The following is an 18,230-nucleotide window of genomic DNA, read 5'->3' on the forward strand; positions in this document are numbered from 1 at the left end:
ATTCGGATTGCATGCGCTTTTGTGATGGGCACACCGAGCGAGCACCTCATCATCAGCTCATGTTGATGTTGATGTAATAATTTAAATGGAAACACAGCAAGACGCGCAGTTGGTGCTGCTGCAAGAATAATTATTCTCCTCCTAATGCCAGACTTAAAGTCAGCCAGCCCTTGAATGAGCTTTGTTTTTTCCCCGTGCGTTTATCCATCTCGCAATTATTGACAGTTAAGTGAGTGACGTTTGAATGATTAAAAATCTCCCGTTGCTTACACTGACTGAGGCACTGAGGAGGTGAGGTACTTATTGTGAGCACGTAATATAGGGTGCCGTGAAAAATGGACGTTTGCATCTTGATGGATGGATGGATGGACGGTGATCGTCGTGCACAAATAAAGCACCACGTTTACATTTAATACGTAAGCGAGACAATGTTCGTCTTGCGCAATATGAAAATTTACAAAATATTTTCTAGAATACTCTTTTTTTACGAGCTTGAAAAATCATCGCATCAAAATGACCTGAATTTCTTTTACTTTCGACAAGGTTCTCAGACTTTCGTATTGAGTGGGGGATCTGGAAGTCATCGATATTGCCTGCGATACCGTTTTTTGTGGGTACAATAATGAATATCAATTAATCGTGGGAGTATCTCAAGCAGCATCGTCGTCCCGATTATTATCCTTGCTCGCTGTTCATTGTTGTTTTTCTTTGTTGTTCTTCTCTCTGCCTCGTTAGTTTACATTATTTTGCACTTTCACCATTTCAAAATGGGGAATTGCCAGTTGCAATGATGTGTCCGCGTAAAAAGTACGAGGCCCCTTATTTATTATTGAATACCAGCAGGTTAGATAAGTACTCACCTTATCGGCATGATAGGCATCTCTCTTAATTATTTTTTGACTCCACCATTGCCAATACACATGTAGATACCTGCAAAGTATAGCAACTCTATGCAAAGCTCTCGTTCTGTTCATCAAGTGGTGAGATTTCAACAGAGGGACGACGACGGCCTTTGTCCATCTCACACCAGGGTCACTCACTTTTCTCATAAGACAATGTGAGGAGACGCATCATCATAACTCCTTTTTAGACTCTCTCTGATAATATTTGTGCACTCGTGGCGTATCCGAATGCAAATAAGTCAGTATCTAAAATGAATAACCTGCGGTTTGGTCTTGGGAAGAAAAGGTGTGTTTCGTCGTCGTGATGGGTTATGTCATGCGACCACCACCGCGGCTGCCGTAATGATGCGATGTGAGGTGATGCGAGAGATGAGGTTGTGCAATTGCCGAATTAAAATGCATTGATTTAATGGCTCTTGATGAAAAGTGGATTCTGTAACGAAGGAACGAACCACACTATTCGCACACTAGAAATAACTATTTAATACCAGCCACACTGTACACTTGCTTAGTAATGATGACGACTCATCATCAACGCCACGAAAAAATGTGTCAATGTGTAATTTTTTCTGTTTATTTACATACAAACATTCGCATTTTCTATCCCCATTCTTCCACTTTGTCACGCAATAGAATGAGCAGAATTGGTTTGAAATCTCCCCATTGAATTTATTCTACTCGGTCGCCTTGAATTATGGTTTTGTCGCATTTCTTGAAGAAAAAAACATTCTTCCCCATTTTGTGGGCCATCAATTGAAAAGATAATATTTATTTAGTGTAACAGGGTCATGAATGCCATGATTTGATGCACTCGCTCTGTGAGAGTTTGTTACTTTGTGCAGTAAACTATTTATTTTGAAAATGTGTTGCAGCGATTGAATGGCCATTGTTGTCAGAATTTGGGCGACGTTACGAGCGTCCGGAAGGGAAATCTTACTGGTTGCAGAAAACGTCACCTGGTCCAGCTTGTTTGGATTTGTTGGGTTCCATCCGACCAAAGATATACCTCTTGGCCAAGAAAATTACGGAAGCAGTGAACACTGAAGCCCAATTGTTTGACGGTTTGGGATTACAGAATCAGGTATTTCGACGGCCATAAAAATAAACGACGGTGATGGTGGTATTTTTACATTGTTGTCTGTTTAACCACCATTAAACCGCTTGATGATTTTGTTGATTAAATTCTTTAGCTCACGATGCAAATCATTATTAACTTTTTGGACCTAAAACGTGGCGAGATTTGGTTGGAAATGTTGCAACGTGTCAAAGACGACAAGTTTGATTTGGTTCCGTCGGATGCTGAGGTGATCAACTGTTTGAGCACGATCTCCAAAAATAAGACGTCCGCCGTCTTGGACACACAACGTTATCTTATCCAGCGATCGAAAGAAAATGTAAACACCGATCGTAATGTTGGGTACTTGAAAAAATAGAATCTTCAATTGCATTGTGATTCTTGTTTTACAGGACGAAATACAAGAACTTGAATTTTACAAAGTGATTCAAAAATGTCACTTGCAAGACCATCTAAAAGCACTTCGAGAAGCGGATCTTATGGCAAGAACGACAAGCTACGAGTATTTGGTGGAGAGACGCTTGTGGCAAAAGACAGAGCTTCAAAAGGCACTCACAAAAGCTCCAACATTCGCCAGAATGCACAGAACGACGGATGGACCGCTCAACATCACAGTAATAAATGTGCTCCGTGATTAATGATTTTAAAGGTAATTTGATCAGCATCATGAATGACAAAGGTTTGGCCAACTCGAACCAAAGTCGTGGATTCTGAAATAAATCAACTGGAGGGTGGCGACTCTGGAGACAAAGATACTCCGACAAAGCAAGATCAAGCCGTCGTGGTGGTGGCTTCTTCGACTCGAACTTCCTTCGACATCAGTGAATCTGTGGCGTCGTCAGTCATGTCGATGGGCACGTTTAATGTGGGCGACCCTGCCGACCACTTCCCCCTCCTACCATCCGCCGCCACATTGACGGACATGGATGCCACCCCGCCGAGTGTTGAGGGAGGGTTTTACATCGTTTCGGCTGAGGCTTTAAGGAAAGCCTTGCAAGTCTTGCTGGCCAAGGATAAGAAGAAAAACTGGTTGAAACGCGTAAACGACGAGAATTACTGGAGGGTGAGAGCAAAGTGGAAACAGGACTGGTACCCCGAGGAAAATCTCACCAGGACAGCTTACAAAATCTAAGAATGGCAGGTCCTCTTGGTCAATAACACAATTAAACAACAGACGGCCCTGCCACTGACCGATGGAATAACAATAATTTATTTGTATAATAGTGCTGATGCTGACCAATTTTTCAATAAAAACGTTTTTGTGCCTGGTATTGAAAATCTTGCATAAATTTAAACGAAACTATATCCAGTCATATTCAGCTCTTCAAGTGCACAGACCCATATCTATTTCCTTAAGGCATCCAGGTGTCTCCGAAAGATATACGATTGTGAGTGCGCCGTGCTGAGCAGTCAGCAGACAACGCGAGCTACCACGCGCATTCAGACTTGAGCTGGCACGGTCACTTCCTCGCAGGCAAGTGAGCCATCACCATCTTCACGGAACCCTCACAATTTCCCATAACTCAACCAGTTTATCTTCATATGTGGACACGCTTATTCACTCCAATCAGCTACAAATAAAATGGTAAGTTTTGTATAAATTTAATATTTTGGTTAATAAAAGTTGGACGAGAGTGACAGTTAGTTACACATGTTTTTTAACTGTGGGAAGGCGGAAATGAGTAGTTCAAGTGGTGCAGCCAGGGTTCAGAAAGTCGTGTCCAGACTGGAGAACAAGTCCTACGTCGTGACGGGAGGGATCAGAGTGACGTTGCGAGAACAACTCAACGAGGTCGAGCTGGGTGATGGCACCCGAAAATTCATCATCCTCAAGAGTCAAGAGGTGGAAAGCTGCTGCGGAGAAGACTCGTCCACTCAAAGTGTCCCAGAACAGGACAAAATTTTTACCCTTATCGACACAGTCAATAACGTTGACTCCAGTTCTTCAGAGAACAAAGATAATGTGTAAGTAGCAATAATGCGTAAGTTTTGGCGACATTTTCCAAATTAGTAAATAAAATATTTGTAATTCTCCTTGAAATTCAGGTCACAGCAAATAAGTTATTTCACGGTCACGAAAAATCCGCGAAAAAGGAAACAAACCTTCCCCACGACCGCTTCACAGCCAAAGGCAATGAAAATCTTCTCCTGTTCCAGCTGCGCCAAGAAATTCAACAACAAGCAGGGATTTGAACGTCATGAACACATTCACGATGGCGAGTTGTACTGCCCCGAACCAGGCTGTGACGTCAGCTTCAAGAACATCACTTCCGTCACCAAGCATCGCATTGAAATTCACAACTATACGAACCCACTTCTCGAGGCGAGAAGGAAGGCAAAGAAGACGACCCAAGAAAAAGAAGACTCTGCTCAAGCACATGATCCGGAGGACTTGGTGGCAACAGAAGCAAAATCCGTGTCGCCTTCCCCCTCCGCCACATCGCCATTCGAAGAAACGGGCGACTACACGAGCAGCGACGACGACGATAACGACGACGATGAGAGCGACGACGATTACCATCCATGATTACCATCCTGAAGCCAATTTCGATTTTACTTGTACAATTAATTAAGTTTGAACGGCCACGTTTATAATAATAATTCCAGATTTTTTAAAAAATATAATAACTCCTATTGCAGCTTGTCGTTTAAAACTGACAATAAAAATGAACTATATAATTAAAAATGTTGTGAAACGGTCTAGGAGGACTATTTTGTAAACTTTACAGTTTTATTTTGCTTCGCCAAGCTTTCGGCAAATAAATATTGCCTTCTTCAGGGTCAACGTAGATAATATAAATATTTTACAATTAATCACTCTCACAATTTCTATAACTTGATAAATTACATTAATCCTCTTGGTAATTTACGGATTTTTTATAAATGGTAAAATCGTTGGTGTCCATATGGAATTAATTTTCATTCCATTATTGGTGTTCATTGTATTTGTCGATTTCTTGATGTACAATGCCTCTTTAATTTTTCGATGAAAGTATAAAACTATATAATTGTTTTTTTGCCGAAATGACAGATTTATTAACATAAACATTGATAAACTATAAAATACACCTTATAAAATAATTTTTGGTTTGTCATCAAATTATCATCATCACAAAATACCGTCTTATTTACTTCAGAGCATCACCTTTCAAAGAGGAAATGTTGCATCAATACTTGGATCTCGACCAGCCGGACGCGACCGGGAGGAGCTATCTTTATTGTAAGTAACGTACGACTGTTTTCGTTTCCTATGATACGGATTATCCCAAGTAATCGTGCTCGGTCAATGAATATCTCGTCGCCAGACAGTTGAATCACTGCTACCAAGTTTGTAAGCAGTTCCATGATCGGGAGTCATTAATTTCTCGGCACGATGCAAACGCCTGCTCCTCCTCCTCCAGAACTAATCAACCAAGTGGAGACGTCTGATAAATGGCTACTTTTAACACAGTGTCTTTGCATAGCAAGTTCAATAACGATTATCCGCACCTACATATTTACCCATGTCCATCTGATTAAGTGTTATTATTTCCCATACAGCTGGTCGGCATGTCGAGCATCATCCTCATTTCCGCCTCCATGGACTATGACCAGAGTTGGAACGACTGGGTGGACGAGCGCTTCAACCTTAATCACAAAAACGCGCAGTTCAAGCGTCGCATGACGGACTACGCCGATGTCGAAAGCCAGCAGGACTGGATCAACATGTTGAGCAGGGATCTGTTTCTGGACGAAATGTATCTCCTCATCACGCTGGCTGCGTTAATCATCACCGTGTTCCACACACTCTCCAGAGTAAATAACAACCTGATTGTGAGGCCCCCACTTTCCACTGACCAGTTCCACCCACACCGACCCCAATCTAAACTTGCTCTCTTATTATTTCATTATTAGGGTGGCGTCGTGTACACGTTGTGCTCTGGTTTACTGCTCGTGGCCAACACGTTTCTCATCATATCCGTCATAAACCAAGACTCTGCTGAAGACGGTGTAGAAAAGATTCTTGATAACGTACTGGACAAGAGAAACTCGTCCGGGTCTCCACAAGCATTCGCAGCCGCCGCCGAGGTGGGCACATCGATGAAGAAGGACTTGAGCTGTCGTTCGGAGAACCACAACCAAGCAATTTTGCGACACTGTCAATTACTCGCTGTCAAAATTTTGGGAATTGTGAGCTCATCAGAACATAAAATAATTCGTGAACAATTTCGAACCCCATTACATGTTTAAGTATGAATTTTAATAATCTTTAAAAACACAGGTTACAGCTTTTATTCAAGCAGGGATCTCTTCACTCCTCGCGATTTATTACATTTGCTGCAAACCGATAATCATTCCTGAATCGCCTGCAGAACGCCAAGCAAGATTATCTCAGTTTACTGGCCAAAACCAACCGATTCGGTATTCCTGGGACCCCAACCCGAACCTTTTGTTAGCCACGAAGCAGCAGAAATTGAGTTTGGCAGCCTCCGCACAACGGGAATCTATTCGATCTGGAGATATATCTCTGCTAAAGGACGAATATCGACGTACTCTACGCCAAGATGGGCCCAACTTTGGCGCCTATCAACCACACGTGCGCGGACCTTATGACGGCATCTAGCTCTTGCGCAGAAGAGATTAGGATTATTTAGTGTAGCATTAGGCAAAATAAATCAAACTAATTATTAAAGCACATTACTTAATTTTGCGACAACACTTTATTTAATTAAGTCGTGTAATTTATCAATGTGATCAACAACCCCATCGGAAAGACGGACCAATTCGTCTCTCCCAACTACGTTGTGATCTCCGACGACAGAGATGCACATATTTTCCCCATAACTCACGATTGCCAGAGCCAGGCCGGTCTGCCCGCGTTGAAGGCCAGCACCGAACGTGACTCCCGTCAGCCTCGTGCCACCAATGGACACGTAACTCGGGCCAGTGGGGAAGTTCGAAATGGCTGTGGGACAGGTCACACAGGACATTATTGGACGCAAGACGCTCGTAAAGTGGAGTCCGAGCATTTGAACTGTAAGCCCATGCAGGACTGCCATTGTGGACGTCTTTATTCGCTGGTATGCTTTCTCGCAGTATTGGAGACGTCGCAACGCGTCCTTTTCGCCAACCGGAAGCAGCACGTGAGACCCCGCCCTTCGTACAAAATAATGTCAGAGTTCAAATGATTTAAGGCATCCAAATAATAATTGGGAGCTGTACATTTCATTCCTGAGCTGGCTGGAGTGCGAGAGAACGGGGAGGACGGAGAAGCAAATGGCGTAATCTGGTAATGAATAATCCTCATCATCGCCACTTCGAGTACCAATCTTGTCAGTTATCATTTTATCGCGCAGGACACCCGCGTACGCTGCAAAAATTACGGACGTGAATGAAATTCCAAAGTGGTTCTTGATTCGTTTGACTCTGTCCAGAGGAAAAAATTTGCCCGTGCTCACCAACGATTTCTCGTCATGCAAACGAACGGGTCTCATTGGCCAGCTCTTATCTGTGGAGTGGACAGAGAAATTACATTCATGCAGAATTCTGACACTAGAGAATTATCTTGATATTTAGTTACTCATTTTGTAGCTCAGAAGCTGAGTTCCAACAAAGTCGTAAGCCAGGCGGAAGGGGAAAACGATTTTAGAGGTGAGGCTTCGTCGTGGTGGCGGGAGGGAGGCTGGGCGTGGCATCTTCTCACCCAGTATCTGACTTCCACACAAAGCCGCGACGACATTGAGGAAGGCGAAACCGTCGCCCAACGAGTGATGGAATCTTAAAAACATGTAGCTCCGACCATTTTTACCTCTGTCATCGTGGTCAGCGAGGACGAGTTCCCACAAAGGCTTCCTTCTCTCCCAGCTCTTGTTCAGAAAAATCACTTTCAGCTCATCCAAGTCGATTGGAGATGGCGTTTGAGAATCAGAATAATAAGAGTTATGGAGTATAATGTGGCGATTGAGGTCAAAGTTTGTGTCTTCCTTGAAAAAGAGGAATCCCATCCAGGGTTCAATGTACTGACGTAATTCTGGAAATCTGAACCACAAAGTTAATATGTAAAGCTTATTTTAATAGTTTCTTTGAGGTTATCAATTACTTTAAACGCGGGAGTCCACAATTTGGCGTCGTTCTGCCACCTGCTACCGTTGCACAGATGACATTATTGTAAAATAGTTTCTGTAACTGTCCCAACTTCAGAATTCCATCCAGTTCAAATCCCACGACCACATTGCATTTGGTTTTGCCATGCATGTCGTCAATTGCAAATATGGTGCTTCCGCTGGTGAGCATATCGCCCAAATCCGGTCGACAGTTCGGAGCTATTTTCCTCACGAAACACCGAAACAAGTAGACCGGACTATTTAGTGCCAACAGGAAAATTCCGACAACGAGTGCGAGGAAGGCGAGGAAAATTTTCAAAATTTTGAATTGAATCGACGACGCCATTTCATTTGTAGATCTCCTTCCATGGAACTGCCCGCATTGCATAGTGCGAATGAGTTCATAAAACATTATTAAAGTACACGTACGTAACAGCAACACAATTGCGGAAAACTGTTACGGGAAAAATATTTATCCCTGTGAAACTGTGTTCTTAAATGTCTCGTTATTCCTAATGAATTCTATAATTTCATTAAAGCTGAAGTCAACAATGAAATACAAAGTTTAATATTATTAATACAAACATTAAGAAATTTCCACACGTTTCATTCCACCATAACACTAAAACAGGACTATAAATATGTAATGACTTACTGCTAATGTTGAGAATATTCCAATTGTGTACGCACTTAAAAGCTACATTTCATGTCGATTTCATATCGCTCGACTTCTGTAAGAAGCAAACAAAGGAGAGCGGAACACTAAGCTACTTTCATGAGGAGGAGAGGGCGGAGAAAGCGCAAGAATGACGACCACGCTGTCCAGCCAGAGCGGAGTTATGTCGAGGGTGAAAGGGTTGCTGGATGATTCATCCCTTTCATAATGCATGCGTTTCATTCTGCGTGCCTGAGAGGGAGACGTATCGATCCCTTCTTCGGAGGTATGTATGTAACTCGTATGTGCTATTTAGGTGGGCAGACTTTGGGCAGGAAGGAGACGGGAGAGAGGGTCCCTGGCACGAGCAACCCTTAGCCCTTCGTAGCTGTCTCTCCAGAATAAATGAAATACTTGCACAATGACCAGTCTTGACCTCTCTCCAAAGTTCTGTTTTCTTGTCTTCGTACTTTGTAATCCAACCGGTAAGACACACGCAAACAGCTTCATTGAAAACTGTGATAAGTAAATTGTACACATAATTTCAATTCATCTGCCAGATGTGTGGGGAGCTGTGGGGGAAGTGAAGGAAATCTTGGGTGGTGGTGACCCAGTTGTGGAAGGCGACTTTCTATGGTTGGTCGGCCTTTTGGACGTATCGCTTGGGGACGAGGTGACGTGCTTTTAATTAATTGCCAATTTTCAAAAACGTCGTAATTAATGAAGAGCGAATGAATGAGGTCAAATAATTATGTATATATTATGAATGTGTGTAATATGGATGTGTGCAGGTGAGGAAGCTCGTGTGCGGAGGTTCCATTCTCAGCCCGTCTCATGTTCTCACTGCCGGTCGATGTGTGACTCGTTGGGTGACAGAGAACAATACTCATGAAGTTGTCCCACCACGATCCCTGCGCATTGTCGCAGGGGACATTAACCGAATGGAAGACGAGCCCTTGGAACAATTCCGACCTGTTCGTCATGTCATTCTCCACCCAGGGTTTAGATTGTGAGTGACGTATTAATTACTCGTGTAAAGGACCAGCCTAGTTTCCGAGGGGTTAACTAAATTTTTTACAGCGATGCCGGCTACAAGAGTCAAGTGCTTGAAGCAGGGAAAAGAAAGGGGTTCGTTAATGACTTGGCCATTTTGGAGGTTGAGCCGCCCTTCAACATCAGCGCGGACGGTGGGGGCGTAAGTCCTATCGCTTTGGGAGGAAGCACGTTTTATTCTACATTGACGAGCAGCAATGCGGGTTCGTATTACTCTTGTCACTTGTAGTTATGTACCATAAAATTGTTGTATTGCATATAAAACAGTAGAGCCATATTTTAATGTGCTGCACCGCGCTTGTATTTTGCAGTTGGTGAGCTTAGTGTGGCAGGTTGGGGAATTACTGACAAGAGACAGAATACGATCCCCACTGGAATATCGTTAAAGAAGGTGACGCTCCCATTCACTCCGGTGAAAGTCGTTCAGGAGAAAAAAGACAGTACGTTTAAATTAATGGAGGATTTTTTTTCTCCCCTATCAAATCGCTTAAATCGTAACGTTGTTGTGTTTCAGAATCTCAGAAGGCCTCCAATTTCGGGCTTTCCTTCGACCCATCCGCCGCCGCGGTGCAGTTCAGTTCCGGTCTTGGAAGCGATCGGGGGTTGATGGGGCGTTGCATGGGGGATCCTGGCAGTGGGGTTGTCGCTCATGGACCCCAAGGACCTCTCCTCGTGGGGATCGTCTCCTTCGGGATCTGGTGTGACCGCTACCTCCCGACTGGACAGGTCTTCCTCCTCAGCCCCCTACAGCTGGACTGGGTCGAAGGGGTGGTCAACCCCAAGTTCTGGGCATTTCTTAGTCTTGGAGTCATCTTCCTGCTCCTCCTACTCAGCGCTGGAGGACTCGTGCTGGTCAGGAGGAGACGGGGTGGGATCCGCTCTTGGAGAGTGTAGCCAATTAAGTATCAATTAATACACATATCAAACCTTGATGTCATCTAAAATCGACCTTTTTTAACTTTTAGTAATAAAGGCGTATCGTCAAAATGTCAAGTCTTATCTTATGTACATAACTTCATTTATTACAAATCCAAGATGGGTTACTTCACATAACTAGGAGAGTTCATAACGCTATGAAAATGAATTGGGTGAAATGTTTTTAGGCATTTTTTAATTTTGTGTTTTTTTAATTCAATTTTTGCTGACTGAATCTTTCCAGCGTTGGCATTTTTTTGGCAAGCATGATGATCGCGTTAAAACAGTTTTTTCACGTTGACAAGTCTCCTGTTCTTTATACATCAAAATATGTCCTCGTTGTATTTCCTGAGCTTGAGTGCTTACTTATTCGCAAAAATCGGTTTGTACGAACAATGAAATGCCCACATGATCCAATAACTTGAAAAATATCCACAGACGTATTCACCGGCAAATACAGCGCACTATTTGTCCAGTTCAATTCTTGTAGATCAAGCGTCCATAACCTAGCGTCGGATTGATCCCAGGAGTACTCACCTGTACAGACCAAATATTACTCAAAAATCCTGTAATTTCGTAATTTTGTAAAATGACGATAAATAGAATTTAATTGCCTCCTAGTTGATTGGCTTCCTTCTGAAATCGTTCTTTAATCTGGCTCATTACATCGTCATTCAAGACATGGCCGATGCTCTGGTGAAAGTTGACGGAGTTCACAAATGCCTGATTGTCGTACGCATACCCCGTGCCAATGGTGTACTGGAAGTCGCATCGCCTGGGATAAATTCCCTCGTTTTTGGGACAACTTCTCACGGGGACAATTCTGTCGGTGGGGGTGCAGGTCGTGACGGGGTCAGGGACGGCGCAGCAGCGCATCCGCACGTTGTTCAATCCAGTGTTGTCGTACTGTCCAACTACCCCTAATTATCGAGACTATAATTTATTTCAAGAGTCAATCTTCTCCCTGAGGAGGACATAACAACTGAATATTTGCATATTAAGATTGGATTGATTCTGAGACAAAATTCTCACACGACCTTCTTTGTAAGTGGCCATCTGCGTCTGCAGTCCGCACAGAGCTTCACGCGGTCTACAACTTTGTACCGCAGTCCAGTCACCCCTGTGTCCAGACTGTGGTCCAGGAATGGAATCGTATGGTTTGAAAGCTGGAGGACCACACGAGCAGACCAATTCTACATTGTCCGTGGCTACGTTGTCCCTTCCGGGCCCTTGGTCCTTCTGAATGTTGGCACGAAACCCAATTGCGGCCGCTCCCTCTACACAGCTATAGAATGAATGAAACCCGTCATTTGGGGCTGCGGGGGCTATGCTTTCCAAAACCTGGCAAAGAACAGTCATCATCTAAACGTGTATCAATCAATATCCAGCTTGATTTGCATAACACACCTTTGTGACCACTCCGCTTAAAGATCGGCACTGAGCTCCGATTGATATGAGACCTGCGTGGTCTGCCCTCGATCCAACCTGAATCAGTCGACGCCAAGCATTTATACCAGAAATGTAGCTACCACTTGGACAAGATTCCCAGTTTTGCCAATCGCCCCAGTTGGTTAGCGGAGGTGTGGACAAGATTGTGTCATTCTGAAGAAGGGACGTGTTAAAATTGTGCCTCTGACAGAGCTCGACGGCCGGCATTCTCGTTCTGATGTAAGGACCACTGTCGGGTTCTTGCCAACATGTCGCTTCTTTGGCTGGTCTGCACTCTTGACTCACGGTGTCAAATTGTTGCCCATCGTGGCAACTTTTTTTGGTTCGACGTCCACGTTCCGAGCACAAGAAGAACGTGGAACAGTCGCCTACACATAAAAAACGAGCGATTGTTGCAATCTTTACGACTTACGAGTAGAAATGTATACAAATGACTAAATGGGAGACAGCCTGACCTTCGTGGTTGGGATACAGACCGCACTGATGAGCGCCACCACAGTCGAGTGTGAACGAAAATGCGTCTGATAGCGGGGGAGATTTTGAAGTGGTGGTGGTGGTGGTCGGCGAAGGAGTAGCAGTTGTCGGATTTTGTGCGACTATTGGTTTCTTGTTTGGCTTTAGACCACCACTTGGACCGGGGGTGGGACGAAACGGCAGTGGTGCATTGCTGCCAACGGTGTTACCACACGGTTCGGTAGCCGGAAGATCACATCGCGTCGTTTTCGAATTGAATCTAGCTCCTTCCGGCCAACATTTTGCGACGTGTGGGGTGCCAGAAACACAGTAAATGAACCTTGTACAGTCTCGAACATCAGCAAAACGACTAATTCGGGGTTTATCTTTGCAGTTGAAATGGCTCACGTCCGCTGAACAGAATTCATTTAATTATGGATTTCTTTATGAAATTCCACTACTATTTTCATAATAGTTTACCATTTAGCACCAAATTCTGGTTTTTCAGTTTACTCGAGCCCTGCAAAAATTTGTAGTCTACACCTTTAAAATTTCTGAACGGTCTCGGTCGGTCACTCTCATACAAAAATTATATTATCGTTACCTGGTCAATTGCTCCTTGAACAGTGACAACAATAAGCACGATTTCGATCAGTAGAGAAAGTTTGAGCATACCTGGTGACCGCATTATTTTACGACATACGACAACAATGCTATGATGACTGAACTGATGGAGTGATTGGAGACGAATAAATCAATTAAAGTCAATCCATCTAAATCAATTAAAGTCATCCACCCCACGTCGCGGTGTATCCGACCTTGTCATCGTATGCATGAGCTCATTCTTCCCCCACAAGTTGACCTGACCCTGAAACACAAGCCTAGAAATTGTGTGGACATAGCCAACTCATGACATTTGAACAAATGCAACCCCATTTCATGCAGATCCAAACCTGTTCATTATCCCGCATTGTTGATGTTGGTTTACTCTAAATTATTTAGCATACATAATTTTTACGCATACTTCTTTTATTAACTTCAAAATTATGGCAGGTAATTTTTAAAGCTGGACTTTAAAATTTTGAATTTCCGCTGCTGAAAGGTCACATCCTCGCAGGACAGAGCCAAAGGATTTGATATTCGAGGGTGCAAAGAAGCCTAGCGATGTTCCACGGGACTCAATTTCTTTGGTAGACCTCCAACATATCGACTTTCCTTCGAAATTCGTCTGTTCAAAAAATGTCCAGCTGGACGTGCCAGTAAAGGTCAATGTCAGGTGGCCCCCGTAATTTGGAAGGTTCAAGAACGCCTCTGCCACTTTCTCAATCACAATTATAGTGTCAGGATTGTTCTTGAAAGTGACTGCTGGGGTGCTGGTGTCCGCTGGTCCAACTCTGCTGAGGCTGACGACATTGTCCCATCCGGAATTCATGTTATAACAATACATGCCATTTCCTGTGCCCGTGTTGAACCACCCCTCGTCATACCCTCCAGGAATATTCTTAGTTTTGAGCACCCAGCTGCAGAATAGCTTACCATTAGTTAATTGATTATCGAGGATGCCGATTTATACGTGTACCTACCTGCCAACGGAACAATGTGACCTTATGCCTCCAATAGCTGCTGAGGCACACTCAAAATCCATATTGGTTTGGTTCATTGTAATCCGTTGACCCGATTGATGACCTGGGTCAGAATACATCGTGATTTCGAAAGGTACTGCCACCACCATGATATAAAAACAAGAGCACATTAGAATCAAACTCGGTGTCGATGACATTTCTGCTACAGAGAGTGTCTTATTATTATTTGTGTCGATAAATTGATCAGAAATGGTATCCAGACTCTTGGAGAGAAGACGAAAGCTTGAATGAAAGCCAATTTATATATAAATTATCGTTTGATTAGTGTCCAACTATGTAGGTAGCGATATGTAGATATTATTAAGCTTATCATCAACTAAAATAATAAAAGTTATAAAACTGATTAGGACATTTATCTGGTTTGAAATTAAAAAATATGTTGAAATTCCGTTGTACAGGATTATGCTTTTTATACGTATATATAATATACATCTCTTCATACTTTATGAATCATACATTATGAAAGATACTGCTTTCTCAATTAAACTAGTTAACACCCGGATTAAATTCATATCTCGGATTTCAAATTAAACCCGTCAATTTGGATAAATTAGTAAGTGAAAATGGCCGAATGCGTTACTTGACTTTAGATAATAAATTTAGGAGAATTTCAATACTTTAATCAAAGAAATTCTGACATCTCATTTTCCGGACTAGTCGCATTTGCAGTTCGTTCCTAACCTAATCCCATATTTCCCATCAACTTTGATATAGCAATTGAGGTTTCCGTGCATTAAATGTTCTTGTCCATATCCACCAAAATAAAAACTCCATTTATTTGATTTTTGACATATTGAGAATCTCAATTTGAGATTCCAAATGCATGCTAGTACAATTATGCTTAGGATTATTTAGTGTCTCATTCTATTTGTAGGCTCTAGGGTGATGATGAGACTCAAATATATCCGGCTCCAACAAATCCAAACCGACTTCACCATCATTCATGATCATCACGAATCTTCAAATCCCCAATTAAATATTTAATAATTTGTTTTTTTAACTAGTGAGCAGAATTACTCTTGATATACAATCCATCTACCTTCCATCTACCTTCCAAATTGTCTCATCTGCAATGGATAATTTGCTAGCTGGTAAGTTATGAATCTTGCGCTGAATTTATGTAATTGTTTATTTTGAAATGTGTATTGTGTACACATTGTGTACTACACAATCTTAGATTGGGTAACTCAATTTGAGTTTCTATAATGTATTAACATAATTATTATAGAAGAGGTGATAAGGAGACGTCTACTGGTGGACGGAGATGGTGTTGGAGATGACCGTCGTATTTTAGCCCTAATAAAGAACTATCTCCATTTTTGTACGAATGCAAAAGGACTGGACCTCGAACAACGGTAATTTACTACCAAGGAATAAATATATCGACGTTATTTTAAAGCAATCATGTCGTCCGATAACTCTAGTACTAATTAAACTAGTCAATAAAACCCATATGTAGCATCAGAGTATGTCTTTTGTGCAGAGCGGTAGGTCATCGACGTCTTTTAAGTCAACTCCACCAGGTAGGCATGTCCCTGGTGAGGACTAACGAAATGACAAAAATAAACGAGGAGACGAAAGAAATGTTTGTCAACCTGGGCACCTCCCTACGTTCCGAGGTGGAGCAGACCAAGCACCACATCGTGCAGTATAAGACGCTCTTGGAGAATGCGACCAAGCACAGAAAGTACGCCATGGAGTACGACGCCCTTGCCAAACTTATCCGGAGCCAACCCGACCGAAAAGCTACGCTGGAGAAAAAGAACAAACTTTTGACCGAACTTGCGTCTCTCAAGGTAAATCCTGATTATTGGAATACTTACAAAAGATTGGTTTTTGGATAATTTAAAACTTTTTAACGTAGACAATGGAGGCACATCTAGCTCAAAAATTGAATTCGCGTAAGCAAAATATGACCATTCTGGCTGGAAGTATAGAAAGGCTAAAGGAGCTGATGAAGAACGAGGACAATTTACCACTACCTCCTCTTCCCACTCTTACACCCAATATCATAAGCATCAACATTAATCCTAAAGAAGAAGTAGAGGATGCGACGATTAGTCCCATGGACATTGACGAGACAATAGCAACAACATCAGAAACAACGATATACTCCAAAGAAATGATCCTAATGGACGAGGTAGGATTTTGCCCAACTATTTTCTTATAACACATATGCAATTGATTTCAATTTCGCAGGACCTCATACTTTCACCGTCCAAGAAAGAGGAAGGGAAAAAGAGTCCAAGAGCAAAATCCGACATGCATGAAGATCTATCCGAATCTGACGGAGAGCAGGGTGCATGATTTTATTGTTATGCTTAATTTCTACATAGTTTTCTTATACACAAGTGTTAATAAATATCATGTATGTATGCCTTTTAATACGTTAGTAACATCATTTGGAAACTGAGAAATCTGAGAATGCCATTATTTTTCAAATCGCTTTACGATTGGGGCCCTTCGTTGCATAATCTAGCGCCTGGGTTCTACAATTTAATACAATTTAATGGTTGAATTACTGATATGATCAACTGTACTGAAAAATTCTCCACCACAATAAGTTCCAACTCTATAAAAACCAACACGATACTTTGTATTACATATATGTACACACGTACTCATAACTCAAGACGGAAGGATAGGTTTGCATAGCCTTAAACGAGACCTCTCGTTGAGGATATTTTCCTGATTTTGCAATCAATTCGAAGAAACCTCAAATCAAGAAATGTAATTTTCCGATACACCGGATGACAAGCGAGGACTGATTATGTTTTCTTCACTCAATTCGGCGCTTTATGACGACAGCAGGTTTTCAGCTCTAGAACAGCGATGCATCTGTATCTGTTTCTACACAATTTTTGCACGAATCCGCAATAGATAAATTGAAATTCAAATACCTTCAGTCTGAATATTATAATAAAATAATAATGCGCATAAGAATGAGAATATGGAGCCACGCAACCTGCCCTGTTTTAGCCATGATCCATGTGAAATATACAAATGGCATCACCCATTTGCGAAACTTGGCATCCATTAAGCACTCGACTCTTTCCCGACAGAGTACATATCGTGTAGTCATCGCTTTTGGAAGTGTTTGAACCTTCTGAACTTATTTCCAGTGAAGTGAATTAAGTGGACCAAATTATAAAAAATAAATTCAGGTAAAATAACAGAACTTCACACAAAGTGAGAGAGGGGCGAGGAATCAAAGTGTATGATCCATAAAATGTCTCATTTGTATTACACCTACTGCAATATAGGAGCGACTGGATGGAGTCAGTCCTACAACAAACAAAAGGGTTCATGCTCTGATATCTACCAGTTATTATTACACCTTGGCCAAAATTGAACCTTATTTTGTCACCGATACGCGAGTGGCCGGCGTCATGTCGCCACCTAAATAAATGCAGGTGACTCGGTTTAACTGAACTGAACATACATGTAGTCAATTAGTACTCGAAATGGAGAATTTGGTCGTGTTGACACAAAGCAGCATTATTACACTGGATTGTACAAATGTGGTGTGGTTATTCATCATGCTGTTCGCGTTTGAACCAACCGATATCACTTTGCAATATCATTTCCACTCTCTCTTTCTTGGCTGCCTTTCCTGGAAATGGTCTCAGCATACGAGATGGTGATTACTAAATATTACTAAATATTAAAGCCGCAGCCACTCGTTCGAATTATTAGAGAGGAAACCTGGTTGGTTGGAACTTTGGAAAATCTCACCAAAAAATGCATCCATTCATTCATGATTACATTACGTTGCATAAATGCTTCTGGTGGAGTGGAGAGAGATGATTAGACGGGATTATGTTCTCCACCAACTGTGAGCGTGGAAGAAATGCATGCACTTTAGCCACCAAAAGAAGTACAACAAACAACAACGGTTCTGCTGTTAGCTGCTATTATCTATCAGTTTTTAGTGGCATGGTAAAAAACAGAGAGTCGAGATTGTTGGGTGAGGGTTGGTTCGACTTTGCTTTTGGTTCTCTA

At 42.3% G+C, this 18,230-nt stretch overlaps 7 protein-coding genes across 7 annotated transcripts; 5 read left to right on the forward strand and 2 right to left on the reverse strand.

The window, feature by feature from the left end:
* The first annotated feature begins 1,426 nt into the window (after positions 1–1,426).
* On the forward strand, positions 1,427–3,248 carry LOC118436323. The gene is made up of 4 exons (XM_035854131.1): positions 1,427–1,983; positions 2,093–2,296; positions 2,370–2,591; positions 2,657–3,248. Exons 2-4 carry the CDS (start codon positions 2,099–2,101, stop codon positions 3,107–3,109), a joined length of 873 nt encoding a protein of 290 aa, XP_035710024.1. The 5' UTR covers positions 1,427–1,983; positions 2,093–2,098; the 3' UTR covers positions 3,110–3,248.
* Positions 3,249–3,392: 144 nt separating this feature from the next.
* LOC118436324 lies at positions 3,393–4,964 on the forward strand. Its single transcript, XM_035854132.1, has 3 exons — positions 3,393–3,562; positions 3,650–3,942; positions 4,024–4,964. Exons 1-3 carry the CDS (start codon positions 3,560–3,562, stop codon positions 4,502–4,504), a joined length of 777 nt encoding a protein of 258 aa, XP_035710025.1. The 5' UTR covers positions 3,393–3,559; the 3' UTR covers positions 4,505–4,964.
* Positions 4,965–5,510: 546 nt separating this feature from the next.
* Positions 5,511–6,580, forward strand: LOC118436195. The gene is made up of 3 exons (XM_035853720.1): positions 5,511–5,790; positions 5,872–6,175; positions 6,246–6,580. The coding sequence occupies exons 1-3, from the start codon at positions 5,527–5,529 to the stop codon at positions 6,578–6,580; spliced, it is 903 nt and encodes a 300-aa protein (XP_035709613.1). The 5' UTR covers positions 5,511–5,526.
* Positions 6,154–7,458, reverse strand: LOC118436274. Its single transcript, XM_035853988.1, has 2 exons — positions 7,180–7,458; positions 6,154–7,113 (listed from the first exon to the last, which is right to left on the reverse strand). Exons 1-2 carry the CDS (start codon positions 7,449–7,451, stop codon positions 6,678–6,680), a joined length of 708 nt encoding a protein of 235 aa, XP_035709881.1. The 5' UTR covers positions 7,452–7,458; the 3' UTR covers positions 6,154–6,677.
* Positions 7,459–9,014: 1,556 nt separating this feature from the next.
* On the forward strand, positions 9,015–10,755 carry LOC110852651 (trypsin-1). Its single transcript, XM_022100759.2, has 6 exons — positions 9,015–9,200; positions 9,276–9,388; positions 9,507–9,724; positions 9,796–9,971; positions 10,080–10,208; positions 10,283–10,755. Exons 1-6 carry the CDS (start codon positions 9,137–9,139, stop codon positions 10,660–10,662), a joined length of 1,080 nt encoding a protein of 359 aa, XP_021956451.1. The 5' UTR covers positions 9,015–9,136; the 3' UTR covers positions 10,663–10,755.
* A 2-nt stretch (positions 10,756–10,757) lies between these two features.
* LOC110852534 lies at positions 10,758–14,859 on the reverse strand. Its single transcript, XM_022100637.2, has 8 exons — positions 14,169–14,859; positions 13,190–14,105; positions 13,066–13,105; positions 12,588–12,998; positions 12,091–12,500; positions 11,721–12,024; positions 11,298–11,603; positions 10,758–11,220 (listed from the first exon to the last, which is right to left on the reverse strand). Exons 2-8 carry the CDS (start codon positions 13,271–13,273, stop codon positions 11,000–11,002), a joined length of 1,776 nt encoding a protein of 591 aa, XP_021956329.2. The 5' UTR covers positions 13,274–14,105; positions 14,169–14,859; the 3' UTR covers positions 10,758–10,999.
* Positions 14,860–15,022: 163 nt separating this feature from the next.
* Positions 15,023–16,629, forward strand: LOC110852232 (THO complex subunit 7 homolog). The gene is made up of 5 exons (XM_022100241.2): positions 15,023–15,319; positions 15,457–15,583; positions 15,712–16,024; positions 16,093–16,368; positions 16,428–16,629. The coding sequence occupies exons 1-5, from the start codon at positions 15,301–15,303 to the stop codon at positions 16,533–16,535; spliced, it is 843 nt and encodes a 280-aa protein (XP_021955933.1). The 5' UTR covers positions 15,023–15,300; the 3' UTR covers positions 16,536–16,629.
* Positions 16,630–18,230: the final 1,601 nt, after the last annotated feature.

This window comes from Folsomia candida, unplaced genomic scaffold, assembly GCF_002217175.1.
Source record: "Folsomia candida strain VU population unplaced genomic scaffold, ASM221717v1 Fcan01_Sc007, whole genome shotgun sequence".
NCBI lineage: Eukaryota > Metazoa > Arthropoda > Collembola > Entomobryomorpha > Isotomidae > Folsomia > Folsomia candida.

Excerpts from the sequence above, each read along its gene's own strand:
- LOC118436323 (XM_035854131.1), top strand. The coding sequence starts at position 2,099 with ATGCAAATCATTATTAACTTTTTGGACCTAAAACGTGGCGAGATTTGG. Across the intron at positions 2,297-2,369 it reads TCCAGCGATCGAAAGAAAAT|GACGAAATACAAGAACTTGA; the intron begins GTAAACACCGAT and ends CTTGTTTTACAG. Across the intron at positions 2,592-2,656 it reads ATGGACCGCTCAACATCACA|GTTTGGCCAACTCGAACCAA; the intron begins GTAATAAATGTG and ends TGAATGACAAAG.
- LOC118436324 (XM_035854132.1), top strand. Across the intron at positions 3,943-4,023 it reads TCAGAGAACAAAGATAATGT|GTCACAGCAAATAAGTTATT; the intron begins GTAAGTAGCAAT and ends CTTGAAATTCAG.
- LOC118436195 (XM_035853720.1), top strand. The coding sequence starts at position 5,527 with ATGTCGAGCATCATCCTCATTTCCGCCTCCATGGACTATGACCAGAGT. Across the intron at positions 5,791-5,871 it reads GAGTAAATAACAACCTGATT|GGTGGCGTCGTGTACACGTT; the intron begins GTGAGGCCCCCA and ends TTTCATTATTAG. Across the intron at positions 6,176-6,245 it reads ATCAGAACATAAAATAATTC|CTTTTATTCAAGCAGGGATC; the intron begins GTGAACAATTTC and ends CACAGGTTACAG.
- LOC118436274 (XM_035853988.1), bottom strand. The coding sequence starts at position 7,451 with ATGAGACCCGTTCGTTTGCATGACGAGAAATCGTTGGTGAGCACGGGC. Across the intron at positions 7,114-7,179 it reads AGCCAGCTCAGGAATGAAAT|GGCGGGGTCTCACGTGCTGC; the intron begins GTACAGCTCCCA and ends TTTTGTACGAAG.
- LOC110852651 (XM_022100759.2), top strand. The coding sequence starts at position 9,137 with ATGACCAGTCTTGACCTCTCTCCAAAGTTCTGTTTTCTTGTCTTCGTA. Across the intron at positions 9,725-9,795 it reads CTCCACCCAGGGTTTAGATT|CGATGCCGGCTACAAGAGTC; the intron begins GTGAGTGACGTA and ends AATTTTTTACAG. Across the intron at positions 9,972-10,079 it reads ATTGACGAGCAGCAATGCGG|TTGGTGAGCTTAGTGTGGCA; the intron begins GTTCGTATTACT and ends TGTATTTTGCAG.
- LOC110852534 (XM_022100637.2), bottom strand. The coding sequence starts at position 13,273 with ATGCGGTCACCAGGTATGCTCAAACTTTCTCTACTGATCGAAATCGTG. Across the intron at positions 11,604-11,720 it reads GATGGCCACTTACAAAGAAG|GGGTAGTTGGACAGTACGAC; the intron begins GTCGTGTGAGAA and ends CTCGATAATTAG. Across the intron at positions 11,221-11,297 it reads GGAAGCCAATCAACTAGGAG|GTGAGTACTCCTGGGATCAA; the intron begins GCAATTAAATTC and ends TGGTCTGTACAG.
- LOC110852232 (XM_022100241.2), top strand. Across the intron at positions 15,584-15,711 it reads GGACTGGACCTCGAACAACG|AGCGGTAGGTCATCGACGTC; the intron begins GTAATTTACTAC and ends TCTTTTGTGCAG. Across the intron at positions 16,025-16,092 it reads CCGAACTTGCGTCTCTCAAG|ACAATGGAGGCACATCTAGC; the intron begins GTAAATCCTGAT and ends TTTTTAACGTAG.